The sequence below is a fragment of the Centroberyx gerrardi genome, chromosome 17, assembly GCF_048128805.1.
Source record: "Centroberyx gerrardi isolate f3 chromosome 17, fCenGer3.hap1.cur.20231027, whole genome shotgun sequence".
In the NCBI taxonomy this organism is placed as follows: domain Eukaryota; kingdom Metazoa; phylum Chordata; class Actinopteri; order Beryciformes; family Berycidae; genus Centroberyx; species Centroberyx gerrardi.
The window spans coordinates 4,463,796-4,488,750 of NC_136013.1; the positions used below are offsets into that span (position 1 = coordinate 4,463,796).

General features: G+C 42.8%; 1 protein-coding gene across 1 annotated transcript in view; it reads right to left on the reverse strand.

Moving 5' to 3' along the window:
- Positions 1 to 17,911, reverse strand: part of gfra4a (GDNF family receptor alpha 4a) — a 48,712-nt gene extending 30,801 nt beyond the window's left edge. Inside the window, exon 1 of the mRNA XM_078289625.1 lies at positions 17,791 to 17,911. Coding sequence (XP_078145751.1) covers positions 17,791 to 17,911 — 121 coding nt within the window. The remainder of the gene's footprint in view (positions 1 to 17,790) is intronic.
- Positions 17,912 to 24,955: the final 7,044 nt, after the last annotated feature.

The following is a 24,955-nucleotide window of genomic DNA, read 5'->3' on the forward strand; positions in this document are numbered from 1 at the left end:
GCAACACATCCTATTATCCCCGGCTCTCATTATGCTCTTCCCTTCTTTAGTTTCATTAATGTGACGCTCAGAACAGGTGTTCCCCTCCCTCGTCTGACAATGTTGAGACAGATTGGGACAAATATGGGATTTAGACGCCACTGAAGGCCACAATGTTGGTAAAGACACGCTGGAAATGTTAGTGTTTGAGAGTACAATGCTCTGTCAGGAGGCGAGAGACTAGGGAGAGGATATTTTCTTGAATTGCTGCTTTTGCCAGTAAATCCAGGGGCTTGATCAAAGAGCACAATGTCAGTCCAGATGTAATTGTTGCCAATTTTCTCAGTTAAAGAACAATCTGGGGGAAATAGGGCTATTACTTTTATCTACTGTCTGGTCGCTGTGGTTCTGACCCTTCAAATCCTAACTCTTGTTTCAGCGCTGTGGGTTTGACCCTTTCACCCCTTACTATTGATTGCTTGTAATGTCCGTGATCTACAGTAGGAATTGAAGCTTATTCTACTGTTGCACTCATTGGAAGTCTCCGGATGAGAAATACTAAATATTGTATGAGTCTAAAATAACATAACATAACCATAGGCACATAATAGTGCACTGTATCTACACTGAATGTACACAATATTAGAGACGTCTTGTTGCTTTTGAGTTGCAGTCCCTTTTGCACAATCCACATCTCAACTGTCTGAAAGCTTAAAAACTCTCCTCTAACTCGTCTGCTTCTCTTTATCCACATCTCCTCCTTTGAGATAGCTATACTCAAATTTTTTTTTTTACTCAATATTTAAAGGATAATGCTGGTGTTTTTTAATGCATTTCTTACCGTCAACAAATCCTGTGAAAATAACAAAATCAACAATGCGTTTTCTCTACTCCCATTACTTTCCGACTTCCCATGTACCGTTTTTAGCCTTCAAACCGGAAGTCATTGGCTCCAATTGTAAGCTAAAAACCTTTAAATACAGCTCACAAAGACATAGTTTCAATTTTAAAAATCGCCAACTGTTATCATGAAAAGTCAGGCTGTTGTAGTTATTACCAAATCAAATTCAAATGGGAACAAATTCTTCATTACACCGGGGACTATTTTCGGTGCTACGGAACTACTTTCCTGAGATGGAAAACATGTTTATGGTCGGCATATTAAGTTGTTTGAGGAAAAAGTCGGCCAGCCCGGTGCATCGTAATGATGAAATATGCTGCCAGAGCAACGGCATGGCTCTGTGATGTGTTTTTAAATAGTTTTTTAATACAATGGAGTTCTATGGCTGCTGGGACATGGCTTCATTGGGCGCCGGCTACATGGACGAGACTTGTTGGCAAAGCAAAATCATTGCTGATTTTGTTATTTTCATAGGATTTGTTGACAGTAAGAAATGCATTAACAAACACCAGCCTTATCCTTTAATAAGGGAAATCAATAAGAGATAATGGCTTTTACCTGGATTCACTTCCTGAAAAGATTAAGTGTCCCTAGTGTTTTGTAGATTCAGTGTTTGCTTGAAATGTGATAAGTATATCTAGGGTTTTGTGCACATACATGTAAGCCATCTGGGTATTCTCATGGTACAGCTAACTGGCTGGCATTGTTACAAGTCTCTCCTTATGCCCATTCAGGTTGGAAAAGGTATTGTCAGCAGCCTAATGTGCACTTGCTATGAGTGTTTACTGCAGAATACATAGGCTGCGCTTACACTCATCGTTTCAATGGGACTTTTATCATCTGATCACGCCTGGACGCATCAAGTGACAGGGCTGGATGGAGCTGAATGATTTTGCTCACACTGGTATGGCATCTTCAAGGCCAGATATGGAAGCGGTCAGGATTGCATTGTGATTGGAACATTTATGCAGTCTGAACATAATCCAGCAACAATGTGCACACAATCGATGTGAAGAGATGGAGTGGGAGTGCGGGAAAAAGGTAACGCAGACACAAAACAGCCATTTTCACGCCAAGTGTGGACATACGGCGATCTAATCTCATAAAATCCAATCTTTAGAATCAGATCCCAATAATCTCATTGAAAATGGCAAGTGTAACTGCAGCATTTACTGGACCGCTGCCACATAGAAGACGTTGTGGGATTCATTGGATGTAGACAGGAGATGCACAAGCACCACAGATACACACAGGTCATCCGGATACTTGCAGAGTACAGCTAGTTTACTAGTGTAGCACGGCTGGCGGTGTCTTTTCATGCCTGTTAGCAATACAAAGTAATAAATTCTTATCGCTTTACAGTTGGTTGACAGCGGAGACAGCCAATTATGTAAAATCCAATATGGCTAACATCCTGGCAGGCTAAATACAAAATCGATGTTCAGATTTGGTTCACCAGCAATCTAAAAATACAGAATCTGGATGGGAATGTCCAAGCGGAGATACTGCGGAGGCACACTGCACCATGTGAACATACTGTAACGACTGTCACTACCAGCCTTTGGCACACTTTACTGAGGTATATGGCTGTTTTCTGGCGAAGCGTTTTGCCATATTACTCTGATGATGATGATGATGTTATTCTGTTGCATTGCTGTTCTTTTCTCTCTGTCCTCAGAGACACAGCGCTACAAACTCAGGCTGGAATAAAGTAGCAATATCTGTCAGAAACAGTTGGGTTTGTTCTCTCTCTCTCATCTCTCTCTCTCTCTCTCTCTCTCTCACACACACACACATGCATACATGGATACTCACAAATACCAAAATGCACACAGCAGTTTCTCTCCCTGCTGTATGCACTGTTTGTACAGTACGCATACCAATACCAAGATACAGTACACTCTCTCTCTTTTCTCTCTTCCTCTGTCTCTCTTTCCTGCATACATACACACACACACACACACACACACACACACACACACACACACACACACACACACACACACACACACACACACTCTCTCTCACCTTCCAGAGATTCAACAGCTCTGAACATGCTCTCTGCTGAAGCCGAACCTCTTCCTGACAGCAGGGTGAGCGGGGAGCCAGGTAGCCGTGTTCCCTCTCACCAGGGCCACTGCACCTCCCCAGGGTGTTCATCCACTGTGTGTGTGTGTGTGTGTGTGTGTGCGTGCGAGATTGAATGTGTGCTTGTGTGTGTGTGCTGAAAATGATATTCTGTGACTGTGAATGTGTGTGTCTTTCTGTCAGCATCTTTATGTGTTTGCCTACGTGTGTGAGCACAAAGCATGCAACTGCACATTTGTCAGCTGTGTTAGTCCTACAAGCATTTACACTACATACTCTGAGAAATAATCTCATTGGCTGAGTTAAACCTCAGTGGGAGGAGCCAAATAATCAGTTTTTCAGAGCGCAAGTTAGTTAACTGGCAAACTTGAATGGCAAAGAAGGAACTCTGGATAAAATATAACAAAAAATATAAATGGCAGTGACTTTTTTATTCATCCATGACCATGAAATTCATGATGTTGGAAGGTCAGCAGCTAGCTAACTAGCTTACCTAGATAATTTAGTATGGATAGATTGGATTTTTTCAGTTAGTAGCAGAGCGCTAGGCTTCATAATATTAGCTTCCTCCTCTCTTACCTCATCTTTTTCACTGGGCTTCAGTCTAATGTTACTTATCCAGAAAATCCGTGGTTGCTTGGCTCCGCCCACTGAGGTTTAACTCAACCAATGAGATTATTTCTGCCTCCAGAGCAGCCAAGAAATGTCTGCAGAACTAAAACTCCAAACTGCCATATGCATGAACATAAGTGAGTGTGTGTCTATCTGACAATGTGAATGTATGTGTTTGTCTGCTTGTGTGCGTGTCCTTGTTCTGTAGGGTGTGACTTCTGGTGTGTGTAACTGCCTGTCTGTACTGTAATGTGTGTGTGTGTGTGTGTGTGTGTGTGTCTGCTTGTACGTGTGCCTGTGACAGATAAGGTGACAGAGCGAGGACACGCTGATTGCTCGCCCGGGCTGTGAATGCGTTGCCAACACACAATTATAACTTTTACAGAGAGCTCTCCGAATGTGTGTTTTAACCTGGGGGGGCACAGGTCAGCAGACAATTAGACTGAAAAAAACTTTTCAATGAGAGCGAAAAACTAACCTTGAAACCGGCAAATGGAACTCTTTGTTCAGAGACATGGTTTCAAGGCTTCGTGACGGCGGTGTCATTACCGAGTTATGTTATCATTTTTGTTCTCTGCTGCAGATGCCCTCACTGGCCAAGACTCTACTCCGCATTAATTACTGATCGTGGATGCATCCTAATTAACGGCGTCGGTCCAAAAGATAAAAATAGACGGGGCCTTGATGTTACCGCTGTGGTCGCACACTCCTTGGGAGATGACCCGTGATGAGCAAGTAGGTGAGTTGATGTTTCATTATGTAAGGCAGCGGATTAGAAGATGCACCGATGGTTTTCGGCGTCCCCTTATCTGAGACGCGGGAGCATTATGCTCCGTGAGATCGGGATGAAATGATAATGTGTATTGACAGGTTCGCTCCTCTCTCCTATCTCTCTCACTTGCTTTCTTATGCTCTCGCACACATTCACAGCAATATCATTCCGCATGAGCACATTATCATTTTGGATCTCTTGGCTACACCCAACGGAATAAGGTTGGGCTTTGTGCTGGGTTTGATGTCGATGCGCAAGAGTGACTTTGAAATTGAATTTCGGCCGCTCCTTTTCCCTCCCCTCCGTTCTGCTGGCATTGCTGGTGTTGTTTATAACGTCACTGTTCTCTGGCTAATGTGGCCTAGTGAGCAGAGCGCATCGCAGTATTAATGTGGTCCTTGTCACTTGGAGGAGGTCTTTCCCAGTTTAGCTCTCTGGTCATGAGTTTAGAGCCAGAGGCGTCTTTTTAATGAGGAAGAGGGACACAGTGACAGGGGCAAGCTGACCTGATCCAAGCCTGGACCCAGCTAGTACCATGCCCTACTGTATACACACATACAAACACACACACACACACACACTGAAACGCACATGCACAGATACACAGTAATACACTGCCACCCTGTAGAGATAGATCAAGTCAGACACAAATGACTGGCTAGGCTCTCTTTGTGTCAGAAGCAATTTGAAGTGCCTACTGTAGATTGCCAGGTTCGGGAACACAGAGAAGCTTCTTCATGTTCACTCATACGAACACAGGAATGCTGAGAGCCTCCGTCCAGTCGTCCACACCGGCATTTCCCCCAGAAATGTTTTCTTGCAGGGGTGGAAAAGCTTTTGAAATGGCATTTAGACCGCCAGACGTTAAAACTCTCCACTGAACCAACACTAACGCAATTTTATGAAACATTTAAACTATATGACACAAAATCTCTCCTTTGAAACCAATACGAATGCAGTTATTTTAATAAAAAATCTTCTATTACGTAACACTTCATTGATCACCGTAGTGAAATTCTCATTTCTCTTGCCCCTCTCTGCATGGAGGTCAGAGGTCAGGTGCTTGAACCTGGACTCACTATGCCGCCCTGCTAACCCACATGAAACTAAGGCTGCATTCACACCAAGCATGTTTGGAGGAGTTAATTCAAATTTTACAAGCCCTGGTTCACTTGCTGGGTAGTGTGAACCTAAACGAACCAAATACAAAAGTGCGATGAAGTAAACTTTTCCACTACGGTTCGGACCAAAGAAAACAAACCGTAAACGTGATCTCACCCTGAAACTCTCCACTGAAACGGTTACAAATGAAACTCTCTGAAACAGCATTTAGACCCACGTGACACTGAAACCCTCCATTGTAACCCAGCGCTAATGAAATCCACTGAAGCAGCATTTAGGTTTTGTCACAAAATCTCTCCCATGAACCCAATAATGATGAAACTCTCTCAGGCGCGGTGACAGCTCCCCTAGACAGAGCGGTGTACTCTAACTGTTCAGCGGTATGGGGAACCGCCGGTCCACAGTCGCTCCACACACACACACACACACACACACACACACACACAGCACAGGAGAGGAATTGGAAGTTGAGTTCTCTCTTGGCATGGATGTGAGTGTGTAGGCGGCGCAGCGCTCTGCTACTGATGCTGCAGCCAGGCAGGGCAGAGCAGAGAGCCTTATTGCTGCTGCCACTGAGTGCATATGAAGAGTTTTGTTACAAAATGAGATATCTACTCTAGAACTACTAGAAGTTACGGTAGTACTTGTTAAATGATTGCGGAAAAACTTAAACCATTGGTTAACAAAGTTGTAACACTCTTAAAGTCGAGATGAAATGAAAAATGCCTTTTTAACCCTTTTAGATCACATCCCCGGTCATATTGTGCACCTATTTAACAATATATGCCAAAAAAAAGAAAAGAAATCAAATTCTTTGTATTCTTACATCAAAATTCAATCATGTTTTCTTCCTGTAAAACAAAATATGCCGTGTGCTTACGTAAGCATGCCTCAACCAATTTCAACCAATAATATCATGACATCCACCCATCAATCAATCTTCAACTTTTAGCGCACAGAGCTAAGATCAGGCTAAGATTCATTAGTTAGCTAGCTAGCAACAGCACGGTACTTCGGTGTGTCTTCGGGTGTGATGACACGCCCACTTTTCAACGTTCAAATCAAATTCCTCCCAACGTTACGTCCCGCCTGTCTTTCCTGTTTCACTCGGAAATACGTCACGATACGGAAGTTAGATACTCTCGAAATGCCGTTTCATCTCGACTTTAAAGAGACTGGATCATCTGTTGGATAAAAACCTTCAGGTAATGTTTTTTTTCCAATATCAATATATAGCAATTTGGAATATAACGCTCATGTGTAGAGTGATATGTATTATCATTCCATTATATTATAACTGTACTGTGTTACTGTGGACTTTTCTAAGTTGTCAGTTTGACTGTAGTTGGCCAGTGTTCACTATCACTAACGTCACCAAGATAAATTCTTGTTCATTTATTGCACATGGCGAATAATGTGTTTCTGATTCTGATGCCAATTAGTAAAATCAGTCCCTAGCTACAGATATAGCCACTGTATAGTGCAAGTCATATTCTTTACAGCATGTTTGCTGAAATATTGCTGCACTTTGACTTCATCACAAACAGCAATTGCTTGGAAAAGGATGAGTTTTGCTCTTATTTCAGCCGTAGGAAGTCAAGCTGAATGATTTGGCATCTAGCTTGTTGAGAAATACTAGAGTTTGTGTTACTAATTTGGTTCTACTAACATTGGAGAGAGAATTGTCTGCAGTATCAATAAAGGATAAAGGCGGGGCTTCTGTGAAGGCTTCAAACTGTAACTGACTGGCTCAACCTCTTCCAGCTCAAACGTTATTTCGAGCGAGACAGCACCGCTGACGTTTGGTGTTCGTCAGGATCTGGTTGAGTCATCGATCCACTTGACGCAAGGTGGTGTTTTGTTCACCCCATAAGCACTTTTAATCAAGTGATTACCATCTGGCTTTTGATTACACAGACAGGCCGTCTTTGATGATAATGTCAGGTAGGAGAATAGATGGTACAGCGAGGCACAGTAGCCTGCCAGACGAAGGTTGTACAGTTCCTGCGGATGGAGAAGCTATAAAGTTAAATATGTTTCCAAATATGTTCCAATTTCGGTCCTTTATAATGTTTTGTGAATGTGTCAAAAAACACACCACATTTTTCTTTATTTTTTACAATTTTCCACATTTTAGAGTAATAGTAAAGACATCAAAACTATGAAATAACACAAATGGAATTCTGCAGCGACCAAAAAAGCGTTAAACATATCAAAACTATGTTATATTTTAGATTCTTTAAAGTAGCCGCCCTTTGCCTTGATGGAAAGTCAAAGGCTTTGGAAAGAAATTCACACACAGGTTCAACTTCACTATTTATATTTGTCTAAGAAACAAATTTCAAGCATTTAAGCAGAAGCCTTTAGATCAAAACGGCTTTAAGATAATGAAAAACATAGAACATTCAATCAGGTGTGTCCAGACTTTTGACTGGTAGCGTATGTGCATGCAAGCGTGTGTGTATGTGTGTGTTTACGTTGTTTCCATATGTGAGAGTGCAGAGTGGGCGGCTGCATAGCAAGTAAGGTGGAGAGGATAGGAACACTTTCACCAAAACACTATCTAAATCCAGCACAGATTGGGCACAACTGAACAAATGGTAAAAGAGAAAACACCTGTTATTTGTTGGTTGAGAGTAGCTGCGAAACGCTGTGATGAAACAAACAATTTAGGTTGGATTTGCACAAGAACACAAGATCTGATTTTAAGTCTTTGTGACGCAGGTCTGATCCTCTCACGGCTGAGTAAAGAAGGAGAAACCACACGGAAGCTAGGTTTTGACTCTCTGAGGCCCAAATCTGATCCAAATCTGATCCAAATCTGATCCAAATCTGATCCAAATCTGATCCAAATCTGATCCAAATCTGCTCGTCATCCCCGTCTCAACAGAGGAAAACCTCATGGAATCTGATTTCCTCCGGTTTAGACCGCAAAGGCACAAGAGACGGTGCCACAAAGAGTTAAAGAAATTAGATTTTCTGTTCTACTGTGAATGCAGCCTTAGTTTATATATGCAGATGCCTTGTGGAACCAATTCATGAGCTTGAAATTATGAAGTTCCATCTGCATGCAGAGTAGTTTTGAGATACCGAGCCTTCAAGTAGTCCCATTCTCTACAGTGAAAAAAATATTAGTTTTGCATGTGTATGTTTTAACCACTTAAATGAACGTTTTCAAAACTGTCTGACACATGAAAACCTGTTTAGAGACACATTATATCTCATTTTTGAGCAAAATGTCAGTTGGAACTTGCCTGGTGTCCAGTCCCCATGAATCACCATGCAAATTCAAAATGGTGCTAAAGCAGAAGAAACTAGAACCTCATAATACCAAAGTCCCTGTGGGAATCGGGGGTGGAGTCAAGCATTGGTTGCGAGGTGGAGAGGTAGAGAGACACTTGAACCCTCGTAACCCTCTCCTACATAGACCCCTCTGTATGTCAGAAGGTGGAGAAGTGGATACTTGTTTTCTTGTGGAGAACGTTTTTCCCAAGTTGTCTTGGAGAGAACGAAGCTCTCATGAATGCAAGAGCAGAAAATGCATTTTTACAGTCTGAGATGGGCTGTGCGCTTGACATCGCATGATTAATTAAGGCACACAGATGTTCATTTTACCAGCTGATTCAACCAATCTCTGTGCTTTACACTGTGACCTTGTTTCGATGTGATGCATCGCACTCGCTATGAATCTTTGGGACCGAGTCGCCATGCGATGCTTCTTCAGGTGGAAAATAAACTTCCGGGATCTTTATCCGTCCTCCGTCCTCAGCATTCTTCTGTTTGTAAAATAGTATTTTCAGCTGTTAGATATTACCTCAAATGGGTCATGGAGGACACAAGAACGCACAAGGACGCATACTGAGAAAAACCCTGGGAGCCGTGATCCTGCTACACCAAAGCCCAAGTGAGCCACTGTGTAAGACTTTGGTTTTGTTTGTATCATGAAGGGGAAATAAAGAGTGTTTACATGTTGAACTGCACTCTGTGACGCTGCTCTGCACAAGTTCTCCACACACACTGCAGCAAACCCCAGCCACTTCAGAAGGCTTTATCTCTGGACTGGGAAAACATTTTATTTCAGAAAAAAAAAGAGACAAAAGGCTTTGCGACTGCACATAATGCTGTTTTTCTGCTAAGGATATTAAGCCCTTTTGCATTTTTAGCTCAAAAGAAAAAAACACGATTTAATGCATTCAATTTAGAAGAGTTACTAGGGAAGTCTGATAAAATACTCCCAAAAGACTTTTCAGAAATAAGCTCTTAAATGCACTCCAGCATGGTTATTTATTTATTTTTTTGTTTGCCCAAAAAAGGGATGTAGTGTACCGTTGACCCGAATAAAGTTGAAAGTTAATATTTTTTACTATGAGGCCTTGCCATAGGCTTATTCAAAAGACTCCCATGGGCAAGGAAAAGGATTATATAATTCAGGGATATGTAACTTTGATGTTGGCGGGCAAAAGAAGAATTCTGTGGTCACAGAGTGTGGGGGGGGCTGAAAGGTGTGTGTGTGTGTGTGTGTGTGTGTGTGTGTGTTGTGCATGTGCATGTGTCCGCAGCACTTAAACTGACATATGACCTCGACCCATACAGCCTTATATATGATGTAACATGCTGGTAATAAGGATGAGCTGCACTGTGATGGAATGGTATAAGGTAGTGGGGATAATTATAAATTGGGTACTAAAATATTGACATGATTGGGGAATTTCAGCTTCGGTCTGTGCCTCGGTGTCTCTGTCAGAGCGGCTACCATTCCAGATGATTGGGTATGTGTACTTCTCGCCTCCGGGGACACTCTGTCACTACCACTTTGTTTAGCAGCAACTGCCTGTGCCAAATGTAATAGAGAGAGGCATTTCAAATTAACTTTTTTGCATTTTTATGTAGGCAAAAGTAGACCAGGATGTTCTAGATTCATGTCTTATTTCTTCATATTATCCTCAAGACTTTCAAAAGACCTTAGGTAATGTTCATTGTTAAGTGACGTACAATTAGAGACAGTTAATCGCAGAGTGAATGAATAAATTGCTTTTACCCTCTATTCGTATCCTTTTATCTTGCGGTGCCTTCTTGTTTCACTTGTTTTCATTTGTTTTATGAGTATGACATTTGCTTTAATTTGATTGCTAAAGCGCCTTGTAAAGGGTTATAAATAGCGTTTTACAAATAAAGTTATTACAATTATTATTATGTGCCGTCTGACATCTAAAAAGCAAACAAACACATCCACACATTTCCTTCACAGCAGTAGAGCGGCAAGTTTGCAGCAAAAAGGTGTGACTTCTAAAACGGCTATATCTATATGCGGAAACAAGGCTGTTATTAAGTATACCCTCTAGTTATATTATTCTACTATTCTTAGTAAACAACAAGTTTTATTTCTCCGGTGACAACAAAAAGAACAAACACTCACACATCCCAATCCCCAGTAACAGGTGCAGGAAATAATGAAACAATATGAAGAAGCGGAGCCGGCGCACCGAACCGCACTCCCACTCCAACACCTAAAGCGCCACTTGTCGATATGTCACTTCCAGGGTGTTAATGAATTTATACACGGCGGGACCACAGTAAAGCGTGTAGGGTCTATTTCTTCTCTCTCTATTGAAACAAATCGCATGAACACTTACAGTTCATGCGGTTGGGATGAAATGATGTTCATGATGATGAAATGATGCAGTAAAGTTTGGGGAGCTTTACCCGAACGAGGATGTTTTCTATTTCCAGCAACTTACAGTGACTTCAACAGTAGAATATACTTCAATTCCTACATGACCAGAATTTAAAGCAACCAATTGTAAACAGTGCAAGGACCAGAGCAATAGTGCCTTCATAATATTCCTGCGATCACAGATTGATCATGGGAAAAGATGGGAAAAGAAATAAAAATTAGAGCTGATATTTCTAGAAGGGATGAATTTTCAGCCTGCTTGAGTTTCATGAGGATCCCAAACACGCGGCTATAGTCACAGATCGGAAACCTAATTTTTTTCACCCCTACGCCATTATAATGACGACTCTGAAAGTAAAAGCCATTCGGTAAAAGCCTGGGGAGATTCCACCGGCCGCAGCCTGCAGCGAGACGCAGGAAGTCAACTGGCATCACTTTTCTGTCCCTGAAATTGCAGGAATCAAATTGCCCCCATTTAGAATGCACGGATGTCCAATATCAACAATCATCCCGCCGTTTAAAATCCTTTTCCAATACGGGCTCGTAAATACCGACATTGTCTACCCCCCCCCATTCTCTCCTTGACACAAAGCAATATCGACTATGAGCCATCGACCCCGACTGCTCCCAAATCTGGGCAGGAGACAGACTTGTGCCCCTGCCAAAGCAAAGCAATTAAAACCCCGGCGAGACCTTCAACGGTTTACCTTTACGGGGGGTATCAATATAAATAACAGGGAAACAAAAAGGTCATTAGAGAGATCCACCGAGACAGTAAAGGGACAAAATCACACACCGACACATGCTTGAGTAACTCGTACAGGGAGGACACTTCAGCTTAAAAGCATGCGATCTCATACTGTACTGTGTTTCATAACAAACAAGCCGCAGCGCACGACGGTTTTCTCTTGAGATGCAGATTATTATCAACCGCTACATCAAACTTCGGACTGTTTCAAGGCACTTCTGAGTCGATGCAATAGCACACAGAACCATTGTTTGAACGTTTCAATCATTTGACTCCTGCAAGCGGCCCTACAGTGGGAGTGAAGGGGGGTGTTGAGCGGCGTATTGATCTGCGCTGTCCCTGTGAGAGGGACTCACGGGAGCCGGAGCCTCATTAATCAAGTTGACGCTCAGAGTGACACGCGGGGCTGAGGCAGCAGTGTCGGTAGCGCCGGGACGGGACGGCACGGCACAGAGAGAACCACTTTTGTTCTTCTGTCCGTCCGTCCCGCTGTCTCTTCATCCCCCCCCCCCTGTCCTGCCTGTGAGTCACAGCAAGTGTACTATAGGGGCTATTGCTGGGTGATGTCACCGTAACCCCCCCTCCCCCCTCTCCGACCCGCCCTCCTACCCGCTCTCCTCACCTGACTACCACTCCAGCCGTTATCTTTTACTGGAATAGCCTTTTTAATAACATTTGCTGGAACAAAACCCAGACACTTCATAGTCATTCACAAAGTCATTGGAGTCTCTTTTACCTGTAAAAAGTAGTCGAGCCTTACACAAGCTCAAATATCAAATATACAACCTGAATGGACCTTTTGTAATTCATTTGATGAAACGTTATTACATCTTTTTTGGTACATTTTCAGAAAATCCTGATGTAAAGAGTTTGAAGCTTTTACCCAAACCAGCCAGCTACAAGATGAATCACAAGCTTATAACAATAGATTCAGTAAAAATATATATATAATAAATGAAAAAAGGCTATGGTACAAGATGTACCGTTTTTTAAAGAGGGAATGAAGTACTCATCCCATATAGCATTGCAAGCGATATTATCAACAGGGTTTTTCCTGCATAGAGAATTTTTGCAGTGTATTTGCAGAGTGCCAAAGCTGCCAGAATGGGAAAATAATAATTTGGTGCTGTTAAACATGATTTAGAACCACAAATCAAGGACCACAATGGAAATAAGTCTGTGACTTTATTGTGTTATCCTTGACTAATAAGCTGTAAGATAATCCTGCTTCTTGTCTTTGTTGAATAAACTAAACTAAACAGTTTTCAGTGATAATTTCCCATGCTCTATTTTGGGTTGCTTTACGGTACTCCAACCAGCAGGTCGGCGCTGTTGGACACACTCTCGCTATGGAGAAGTAAAAGCAACTTTGGAGCAGGTAACGTCTCCATGGTAACAGCAACCTCTCCAATTTGTGGGAACTCGCTCAAGCTTGTGGGTAGTGTAGTAATTTGCCAATTTACTGTGGTCCAGTTTCTGTGGCTTATGGAGAGCCACAAAATTTGTACTTTAGAAATGACTGACTTTAAATAAGTAAATATAGTTACTCACACCCTTACTGTACACACAGCTGATCTGCACACTAGCTAAGGTAAAGAATCCCCTATTCTGCCTGTGACCCACAGATACACAGGGGGTGTCGTTAGCTGATGTCACCATGTACCCCCATCTCCCTCCATCCCTCCGTCTCTTCACCCCTCCGTCCCTTCATCCCCTTTGTGATGTGCCTGTTCATTTTGTTTTTATCTTTTCTGTTCTGTATTTATGCCCTTTCTTCCTCTATGAAGCACTTTGTGACAAACCTGGTTGTTAAAAGCACTTTATAAATAGATCTGACTTGACTTGACTCTGCGAGGGAGTCGCCGACATGCGGGAACATTGTTGGCTGTCATCACCGAAGGCAGCGAGAGGGAAGTTTGGAAACCAGCCACAATCTTTCTGTAACCATATAAAGCCTAAGAGGCCGCGAAAAAACAATGTCAAGTGCACTGCTACTTGAAGTCCCTGTTGCATCCAGGGTCACTGCGGTGAGAGTCAAATGTAAGCAAAGATTCAGGGCTAAAGAGTTCCTCATTCATGGTAAACTTGATGCACACTCCGATGAATAAATGATGAAGTAAAATGGCCTTGTTGCAGCCATTTCTCTGAAGACACATTAGCTCAGTGATAACTGGTGGGAGAGTGAATCAAGTCAAGAGTGCAAAGAAAGTATCACTAAGTGGCATGGACAGACGATGCCCGCAGAAACATGGATCTTTGTCGATAACAGGCCAACAAACTGGTGAACCATAGCAAGATAATTAGTGGTGGAAAATTCACGGGAAAAGGCATGGAGCTCCACGCTGTGCTAATTATGTTTATCTTGCTGGTATAATTACTTTTAATACCTCTTGGTTTGAAAAAACACGCATATCCATTTCCCCAGCAGAAAAGCTTTTCTTAACATAGCACCACAGTGGAGTGTCTCCATTCATAATCTCCTGAGAGAAAACTCATTATAGAGCCGTGGTCCTGCTTGTTTATTTCCTCCCACAATGGAGTCCTGCAATGCGGGACCATGCAGAGACGTGAGCATGCCTGACTAAAAAAAGGTTGTTTTATGTTTATTGATGCCTCGTCATGTTTCATTCCGATTCCCCATCTACTTACAATGTGACAATGAGAAGATCGTGTTCAGCCATGGTATCTAACGCATCGTGATCCACTGACTCACAATCTGGGAGAATCAGTCAAAAAAAAAGGGGGGGACTAAATCTCACCCTCAGGAAATATACAGATTTAACGCATCACAAGACACAGAAAAGGATTTTCTGATTCAGGTTGCAGAAGTATTGTTACTAACATGCTACGCACCACATGTTTACTGCATGACTGCCGCACATCAGCAGAACTAGCTGTTTGCTGGATTTTGAGATACACAAGGACCATGAAAAGACTCCGCTTGCTAACAGGATACAGCTAACCTCCTAGCGTCGGTACCAGCTTGTCTTAATGTCTGCTAGTATTAATACGGTTATGAAATTGTAGCATTTTACAGTGTGTCGACAGTGCAGGCAACAGAGACAGACAAATAGGTAAAAAACATGAGTAAATTATGATGTGGATGCGGACGGAAATTGGAACCAGTGTGTTTACAGTGAGTGTTTCATTCCAGCTCTCTGTGTGTATCTGTACTTCAACAATTGTTTCGCCACGTTTTTGGAGATTACAACCTCCAGAACGGTCACAAGCTGACATAAGATGATGATATAAGGAATGTGAAAAAATATATTCCAACTTCACAAGAAATACTTTTGTCTTACGTAATACATGCACACAGCCTCTGTATTCCTGCTGTAATTAATTCCATGCAACAGCCAGAAAAGGGAAAATGACATCCACATTGTAGGCATTTAGCTGACATGATTATCCGTAGTGACTTATAATAAACAAACAGGTAAAGGATTAGCATTTTGCCCCAAGGAGATCTGTGACCTTCTGTGATCTGTGTAACTCTGACCTACAGGCCACCGCCATTTAAAATGATGTTGAACTTTGGTAGTAGCTCGGGTTGTGCAGCTTCCTGGACATGATGTAACCCCAAAATCAACGATTCTCTGTTATCTGTTGCTCCGGCAGAGGAGATTGGCGATTTCTTTTTCTCCATTCAGCGTTCAGTTTGTGTAACACTGATATTCGGTCCGAGAATTTTTGTGTTACACTTGTTCAAACTGAAAGGTTTTATGAACATAAAGAAAGCGATTCATGTAAAAATATTCCGCAGAATTTTATTGTCAGAATCTGCTTTGTTTGTATTCATTTAGCTGCTAGAAGTGTGATTTTCAGACCTGTTTTGCCACACAATGGCAGTGAATGGAGAGATAAAAAAAGGCCATTCTCCAATCGTCTCTACCGGAGCAACAAAATTCAACATCACCTTAAGTCAGAGTTCGCCATTTCAGGCATGTGCGTCCATGTCGGGGGGCTGACGACAGCATTTTGATCGTAGGGGTTTGCGAGCAAAAAAAAAGGTTGACAACCGCTATTCAGCAGGAGCTCCTGGGGAGCCGCTTCCCGTGAGCTCCACACAAACACAGGGGCTTCCCACAGCGTCTGCACACAGGCCTGATGAATAATGCAAAGTCATTAAGCCTATGCGTCACACTACCTTTTCTCCGAATGCTAATCACCCTGACGGCAAAATATTAGATTCCTATGTACCTCGTGTGAACTCTTATCTTAACCCCAGCACACCATATGGCTGTAAACATGGACTAGTTGTTTATACGAATTTCACATCACCCTTAGCATTCTGAAAATGCCACTCTGAGGCCCCCGATGCCAACTGCCAACACGCCCAGGGTCCCTGATGCCTTCCATAACGTTTTAGGACAAACCCTTATCAGTCCAGCACAAACACTTCTGTTGAGTAAACATGTTTACAAAGTTATGATCTCTGATGAAATATGCTATCCTGATTTCCCACTACTGGTAAACATGTTTTCTCACCTAAGACATTTCGCACTTTTCCTCAGTTCCCTGCTACGTAAACACGTCCGGTTCATTTTTCGGTGAGTGGAGAATTATACGGCACCGATCCGCTATCGCCCGATACTTGCCTGGCAGCGTGGCCCCGGTGTTATATCAACAGATGTCAGATTGTATAGGCGTCATAGTTAGGGTAGGAGAAAAGCACACTCTGCTCTCTTCAAAACTGGGAGTGCCATACTTGACCTTGTCCGTTCCAATTACAGCAGCCTGCAGCCACCATCATGCAGCGTGTCTATTGTCATCGGCTTGATAAGACCATAATGTGCACAGTGTAAACCTGCAGCTACACTGGAGGGACGGCATGTACGCATACACTCACACACACACACACACACACACAACCGCCGCATTCTGTTCTATAACATGAACAATAACGTAAGACTTCTGCAGCATGCGTCGTTATTGTACAAATAACCTTGATGAAACCGAACCTGGAGGCTAGAGGAAAATTTTCTGTGGTCCATCTCTCCATCATACAATCATGCAAGCAATCAACGGGTGTAGCAAGCCAGGGGGAATGGCAGCGATGATAGAGAAAGCCACAAGCTGGAGGAGACTGCAAAAAAGTCGAGGTTAATAGCCTGTTTTCTGTTTAAGGTGCTTTGTTCCTATGGGGAAATTTGATCAGAAAGCCCATAGTTCTGAGCAAAACCTCTGTACAATCCTACAAACAGCAGGCATACAATAATATCATCATCTTATAATATTACAACATCTACACCGTACCCACCGATTGTTCACTATATGGTCTTACACTATTTGAAGAATCGCGGAAGTTATTATGAGTAATGCAAGTTATTATGAAAATGACACATTCCTACTTGGTTTGCTGCTTCGCATTATTCATGAGCTTTGAAAAGATATTCAGCTCAGGTGGTTTCTTGGAGGCTAACCTAACCAATTTGAGACCGTATCAAATCGAGAGCGCTGATACTCTCAATCTGCTCACTGTGACTTTCATACAGCCCCGGCCAAGTAAAATAACGCTGGCTATTCATTTGCTAAATGTAGCATTGGTCACATTTAATCGGCCTTTCCATTCAAGGGAATACATCGCCCAAATGAGAGAAGTCTTTTGGCCTTGGAGGATGAATTTTAATTAAGGTGTACTGAAAACTCAAAAAAGGTCATCACTCACTCTCATCTAATCACACGCCTCTCAGACTCTTTCAAAAGGTGAAAACATTCCTGCCATTCTGACAAACTCACTTTTTCAAATCTGCATTTCAATTAAATGACTGCGGTTCAGTGGCCACATGCATGTAATTAATTAGGCTTGAGCAAATACAACGGATTATTTAATAGCTTAACTCATAATTAACTGTAGAAGAGATCAAATATCCTACTGGAGGCTCAACAGACACCCTCCTTATCTTGGCGGCCCGACGGGGCGATGATACGGTCTGCAGTCTGAGGCTCACACCTCAGCTGCAGCTGAATGGAGCCGGGGATTTGGTGCTGCTTGTCCGGGATTCCCAGAAGCATCTAAGATAATTTTAATTCTATTACTAGCCAATGGACAAAGATAATCTTAGTGGGTTTTTTTTTTACATTATTCATTCAGGGAAGGTTTGCTCTTTTTCAACAACAACCTGCTTTACATTCATACAGTTACATACATTCACAACAGGGAGCTACTACAGTGTGAAGCCTTGCTAACGGGCATCGTGAAAGTAGTTGTTTTTTTTTGTTGGCAATTTTCGCCTTTATTAGACAGTTCAATGTTGAGGGAGACAGGAAAGACTGGGAGAAAGAGGGGGAGGACATGAGACCCCAGGACGTTGCGTTTAGGTACATCCTCCAACCTTTTTCATATCAAGGACCCCTAATTTAGTCCACATTAGAGCCACAGACCCCCATTTGATGAGATCTTGTCTCTCGAACCCAAATCTGAGAATATTTTTATTGTCAGATATGATTTTGTCCAGAATCCCATGACTGTCTATATTGTAGGTAGAGAGATAACAGAGAAACTATGATCAAAACAGTCATTCTTCTACATTCTCTAATTGTGTTAACTTCTTGTAAATGAAATAATGCTGAAGTTTAACAAGTCATCAGTTTGCTGGGGACCCCCTGGAACCCCCTCAAGGACCCCTGGTGGTCCCCGGACCCCACGTTGAGAACCACTGCCACTGAGCCACCAAAAGTTGAAGCAATACCGCTGTCTATTAGGGCTAAAGCGGTTACAAAATTGAATACAGTTCCATAATCCAGATACCACCGGATTCCTGCCTACATGCTGCCACCGCCTCAATGAAAAAAATTCGAAAATCTGGAGAGATTTGGGGAAAATATGTTTGCGGTTCATTGCTCAGCCTCAGTTTTCAAACACATAACACAATCCTATTTGTCCCTATAATATGAGCGGTATTCGGAAGTCAGAGTCCAAATGCAATCATATCTGTTCTCGAACTGCACTCCTGTGCTTCTTCGGCAGCGGAAGAGAAGTGATGGCTGAATCTGCAGCGAGCGCCGGAGCAATCGGCCTCATCACAGCGGGTAGCGCGTATTGTCGGAGTTAAGATAAAAGACAGAGATGATTCCGAGATACATTTGACGTGGCCCGACATAAAAACAGAGAAATCGTAGATAAACCCGACATTCCTCAAAAAGTCCTGACAGTTTCGGCTGGATTTATGACCGCATTTCAAACGTATTACCTCCATCCAGTAGGCGGGGAGATCTTTACATGTCCTTTTGACAAATAAAAGATAACCTCTCCGCTCAAGCCTCACGCAGCTCTACAGCGCTGTTTGATCTGATTTATAGGAATACATCTCCGCTCGCTATATCATCCAGCCGGCGATGTCATCATTCAGCACCAGATACGCCCCAAAAAAGCAGAGGGGGATATAAAACACAATTACAGTGGATTCCGGACACCTCGAGTGTGCTCAGGGCCTCGCGCTCGCGTGGATCTCTGCATTAGCGACATAATTACATGGCTGTGCCGTGTCGCGTATTGAAAACCCATAGCAAATACCTGTGCTTAGTCTAGTGGGGGGGGGGGCCCAGCTGGGGATAAAGTACACAGTATTGCAGGAAAAAATACAAAGCATCCAAGGAGACAGGCACTCTATTACAGACTCGAATGACAGCCACTCTCTCCTCACGGCCGAAGAACAAAGAGCTGGTTGGATGCAGCTGTCTCCCGCATTGTTGCTGCAGTCAGAAAGCTCTTCCCTCTTCCCTCACAGACGCGGAGGGACAGACCGACTTTCCTGCGCAATTGAGCGGAATTCAATTGTGGACTTTGCTCGACTTAAAACGCATTGTTAAAAGTTCCTCTTCTCCCGAGCGCTGCGAGGGGCTCAAGCTCGGCGGCCTCTCATCCTCCTTCGATGGGCAGACACATTTTTCAATTATGCACACGAGGGGAAGGGGTATTAGAGGGCCTAATCCCGGCCTAATCCCCAAACAAACAGATCTATGGCCTCCATTTCCAGCGCAACCACCCCAGCAGCCCCTTCTGCCCCCCCCCCCCCCCCACCTCCGCCTCCTCCCGTTAAGTCTCTGCCCCTCCGCTAACCCGGTCAAGGGGATGGAAGTCCTTTCGGCTCTGGTAGTTCCTTAAATTGAGCTCCGCGAGCGTTAGGCATGTTTGAGTGGTGCTTAAAGACGGTTCAAACTACCTATTGCGACGATTCTTAATTCCCCCCCTCGTCATTAAAGATTAAACGACTGAGACCGCGCTACCATACAGTAGCTCGTCCACTTACGGTTAATAATTCGATATCCAGAGAGGCGCAACTCAATCGGTTTGCCCTCTCCAGTGGATTACGATATACCTCAGCAGGCATTTCCAGCTCTCTTTTCATTAGTGATCACACTTAAAGAATTATATTGTTCGACGACTGGATACCTTTTTAAAATCTTCTTCTGTGGAGCTTGTGAACACGCTAAATGATGCACAAGAGAAGAAAACACGAGAGAAAGATAAGAGAAAAAGTTAGCCCTTGCATGCAAACACACACACACACACACACACACACACACCAGACACAAAGCTGCACACAGCCACAGATACACACACAGGAAAACGCACACCTAAAAACAAACACATACGCCCACACACACTCCCTCAGGCATTCCACACAGCCCACACACACACACACACACACACATCCACACACACCCACACACACACCCACACACCCACAAAGGCCATGTATCTATCCATCACCACACACACTCACAGAACCAAAAAAGAATGCGGACACTATTACCATCAACCTATTACACACACACACACACAAACACACACACACACACGCACACACACGCTCTAAGCTCTCTCCCTCGTTATGATTCTGTCCATGAGTGAGTCCAGCCAATCGGAGGGTGGTCAGATCTCTCTCATTTCCCTCGACATGTACAAGCAATCGATTCCACTCAAAGACGAAGGCCGCTGCTCATTCCCCTGCCCGCTCTCCTCTAACTTCACTTGCCATATCTCTGCGTCACCTTGTGAATGCAGAGCGAGATGTGTGTGTATGTGTGTGTGTGTGTATGTGTGTGTGGGGAGGGGGGGCATTGCAAACTGTTAGAAGTGAAAAGAGACAAAACGTTTCATCTGTAACGGCCCCAGCAACACACATCAGGACATGGACCCCCTAAGTAGATTTGTGTCCAATTAAGGAGAATAGAAGCTGTCACCTTGTGAGTACACCGCTCTCTTTATATCATGCTTTGTCACACTGCACGCGTGCAGTTTCTTCATCACGACGATGAGTCGGTACTCCTTAAATGCATTAAGGGCTTTTCTTTTACTGTCAGAACAAGTTTCAGAACAAAACTACAGAGCACACAACATGGCAGATTGGGTTATCTTCATATTCATATAAGAGTTTTGTTCCAAAATTAGACATGCACTCAAGATTGAAAAAAGGTACTTTTTCATAAAATGGAGAGAGGGCAGTCCACTTACCTTTTGTGTTTTTATATTCTTTACTTTCGACAGCTTTGGTGGGATTCAATCCTTCTAGGGAACAATTACGATTTCAGAGGCTTTCAGCAATTTGACAATCTGTGGACATGAATCCATTTTAAAGGACAGGTAACTCAAGCCCTTGGTTGACAAAATGATAACATGTTTTTTCCTGACTGGATCCTCTACATTTTAGAGGCATAGAATGATGAACAACTTTGGGTAAAATGGATATATTGTGTTTTGGAAATGAACTCCTGTGAACTCTTCAGTATAGAAAATGGTTCTCAATATTTTACGCACTCAACTGTAGTTTTACTGCCTAAGTGTACAGTAGATAAAGTACTGTATAAAGATACCATAACTATTTAATTCATAATGATAATACTGCGGGAACAGATAGATCAAAGCAGCTTCGGATACATGAATTTTGCAGCAGGGTAAATGGGGTTGTGAGTTCAGAAACTATACCACGGGCTCAAAATTCGGGGGGTAGAATATGTTGCTAAGTGACAAATCAACTACTGCAATGCCCTGAATTCAAGTATACCACATCTCTCATCACGTCAGGACATAAAAAGATTGCCTCTCTGAGAGGATCCTCACTGGATTCACACAGTCAGCGAGTGATTACCTCTTGTCTGAATCTGCGGTGAGCGCCGACACACTCGGCCTCATCACAGCGGGTGGTGTGTATTGTCGGACTTAAGATAAAAGACAGAGACGATTCCAGGGTACATTTGACGTGGCCCGACATAAAACTGAGAAACTGTACATAAACCCAACATCCCTCAAAAAGCCTCGACACTTCCGCTGGATTTATGACCGCATTTCCAACATATTACTTCCATTCAGTAGGCAGGGAGACCTTTACATGTCTTTGAATCTTGCAGTAGGGTAGATGGGGTTTGGGGCCATGGGCTCAGAGTTCAGTGGGTAGTATATTTTTCGTCGCTGTCGGGTGAAAACCTCGTATCTCCCAAAGGCCAGCTTTCCAGGAAGTAAGAAAAAAGAGCCTTGTTCTCAGATTGACCATCATGCATTTTTGAGTTTATCCAACGGGTTTTGAACGGGTTACAGAAGCCCAAAGCTCACAGAATTTTCTCAACCCACAGAAGACCATAGAATCCTTCAATTAAAACAATTAAAACATGAAAATCATCAAAATTGGAGTTACGAGTTTTTCACATGACAACAGCAATATGTTGCTATGTTTGTTCTACCCTGCAGTCAACAACAACACATGCTTTGTGGTTTGTTCAAACCCCCAGAACTTTATTTTAAATTCTAGTCAAGATCCCAAGGTTTCCACAGATGCCAAACATGTCATGCTGAATTACAGGGAAATGTGTATTAAAATGATGCACAAGACATCTAGATTTTTCCTATTTGATGTAATGGTGCAGCCATAAAAAATGGCATTTTGGGTTTGAATATTTTGCTCAATATAAGCGTGTTATAGCTTCAATGAAGCGCTGGAATGAACAGATACAGAATATGTTTTGACTTCCTGACGAAGGCTTGATGCCGAAACGCGTCAAAGTTTGTTTTTAAAGTCTAATATGACCATGCCATGACATTAAAGGCATTTTAATTGGTTTAAAGAGAGTGCCTTGGAGTTTTTTTGTATTTTTGTGTCTACATGTATCCCTATCCAAAGAGCACCTCAAACAAACTTAATTTTGAGTCCAGGTAGCGCTCCTACCCAAACAGTTTTAGATACAGAATATGTATTTGACATTGTCGTACAGTGAGGACAAAATGTTTTTTCTACCTTTGAAGCTACTTAAGAGGAAACTCAGGGTGCAAGGGGTTAAGTAACAAATCAACTACTGCAATGCCCTGAAATCAAGTACACCACATGTCTCATCAAGTCAGGACATAACAACATTCTTTTGAAAGTAAAGTCTGTAGCACTCTGCCTCTTTGAAGAGATCCTCACTGGACTCTGGACACCATCAGCGACTGATCACCCCTTGTTACCGCCGCAGCAGCTGGGAACCAAACACCACAATCCCTCAAAGCCTTCAAAACACTGACAAAGCGCCGGGCTTTCCGATGCCCAGGTCGTTAAAAGACACCGGCTTGATACCTCTAAATCTCCACGACACGGACGAGTTTCCGTTTAATTTGTTTCAAAGGGACTAATAAAAGATGAGTTCGAAATGAGTGCAGGACTTCTGCCGGACGTTGGAAGCGTGCGGCACGAGAAACCGCGGCCGTGTCCTCTGGGCACTGCTGCTCAGACGAACACAGTACAGTAAAAAAAAAAGAAAAAAAAAGAAGAGTTGTTTCATGGCATGGCTTTATGTGAACCATAATTGCTGCCTGAGGTTATCATCGCCTCTCTACTGCTGACACAGGATTTTCATGTGGGAACAGAGAGGATGAAAGGATCCGGGCTGTCAATAAAAAAATGGATTATCGTTTGAAGAGTTTTGTTGTTATCGTATATTGTTTGTTTCATCTGTTGTCAAGATACTGTGGGTTTGAGTTTTACACTGTTTATTACTGGTCGCTTGTAATGTTAATCTAGGAACTGAAGCTTATTTTAGATACACTCATGGTAAACCGATCTGGTAAATGCCTAAAATGTGAAGTAATGTAACGTTCCAAAATGAGATATCTACCATTTAAAGTGAGACCTACTCCTACAAAATGATCGACAACATGAACAATTTTGAGTATAGAATCAACTGTACATTTGAGCGACTGAACAGAGAATTTAATGCAGCCTTTTTCTGTTCTAAAATTGATATATTGCATTTTGGAATTAACCCTTTTATTAAATGTCCATGGAGATTAAGTCTATCCATACCCATGACCACATACTGCATGGATATTCATGGGCTCATGGATTTATAGCAGCTCCCGTACCGTAGAGCGAGGTTAAGAACTCTACTGGGGATAATATATTAAAACTATACATTAGTAATATCAGTGTACAAATGAGTGATACCGATGTAAATGAGCAATTTCCATGTTCTAATTGCATTCCATCAAACGCGCACTACTGTCTGTGCAACGAGGAATCACTCTCCGCGTTCTAGCTCGACTGTTCCCTCCATATTAGTTCTACTTAATATCCCCAAGGTCATAACATTTGATAGATCATAATGTCACTTGGGCTGGTTGTAAACCCCCGTCCCCATTAAGCGGTTAAACCCCCCCTCAGGCAGCTTCAGTCTGCTCACATCACACCTTAATTGACGGGGAGAGAGGCAGACAGCACGCCCGGGCCGAGGCAATCGATTGTGACAAACAAATTAGAGACGAGTTTGAATGATTAAGTTATGTATTGATTTTGATTTAAACATTAACGGCTCATGTACTCCCCGGGATTAGATGGAAAGACGAAATGTAATCAATGCTTCCTTGTACATATCAATGGGGTTTAGCATGTGACGTGTCGGGTCGATGGGGCAATGATAAGGGATAAAAGCGCAGGGCAGACGCATCGCTTTTGCATCGGGGTTAGTGATGGATTACGCACAAAAATTCTGAACTGATAAGAAAAATTGGGCAACTTTAATCAGTTGCGGTTAATCACATGCTATTTAATATATGCCATTTGCTAGACGCTTTAATTCAAGTGTTTT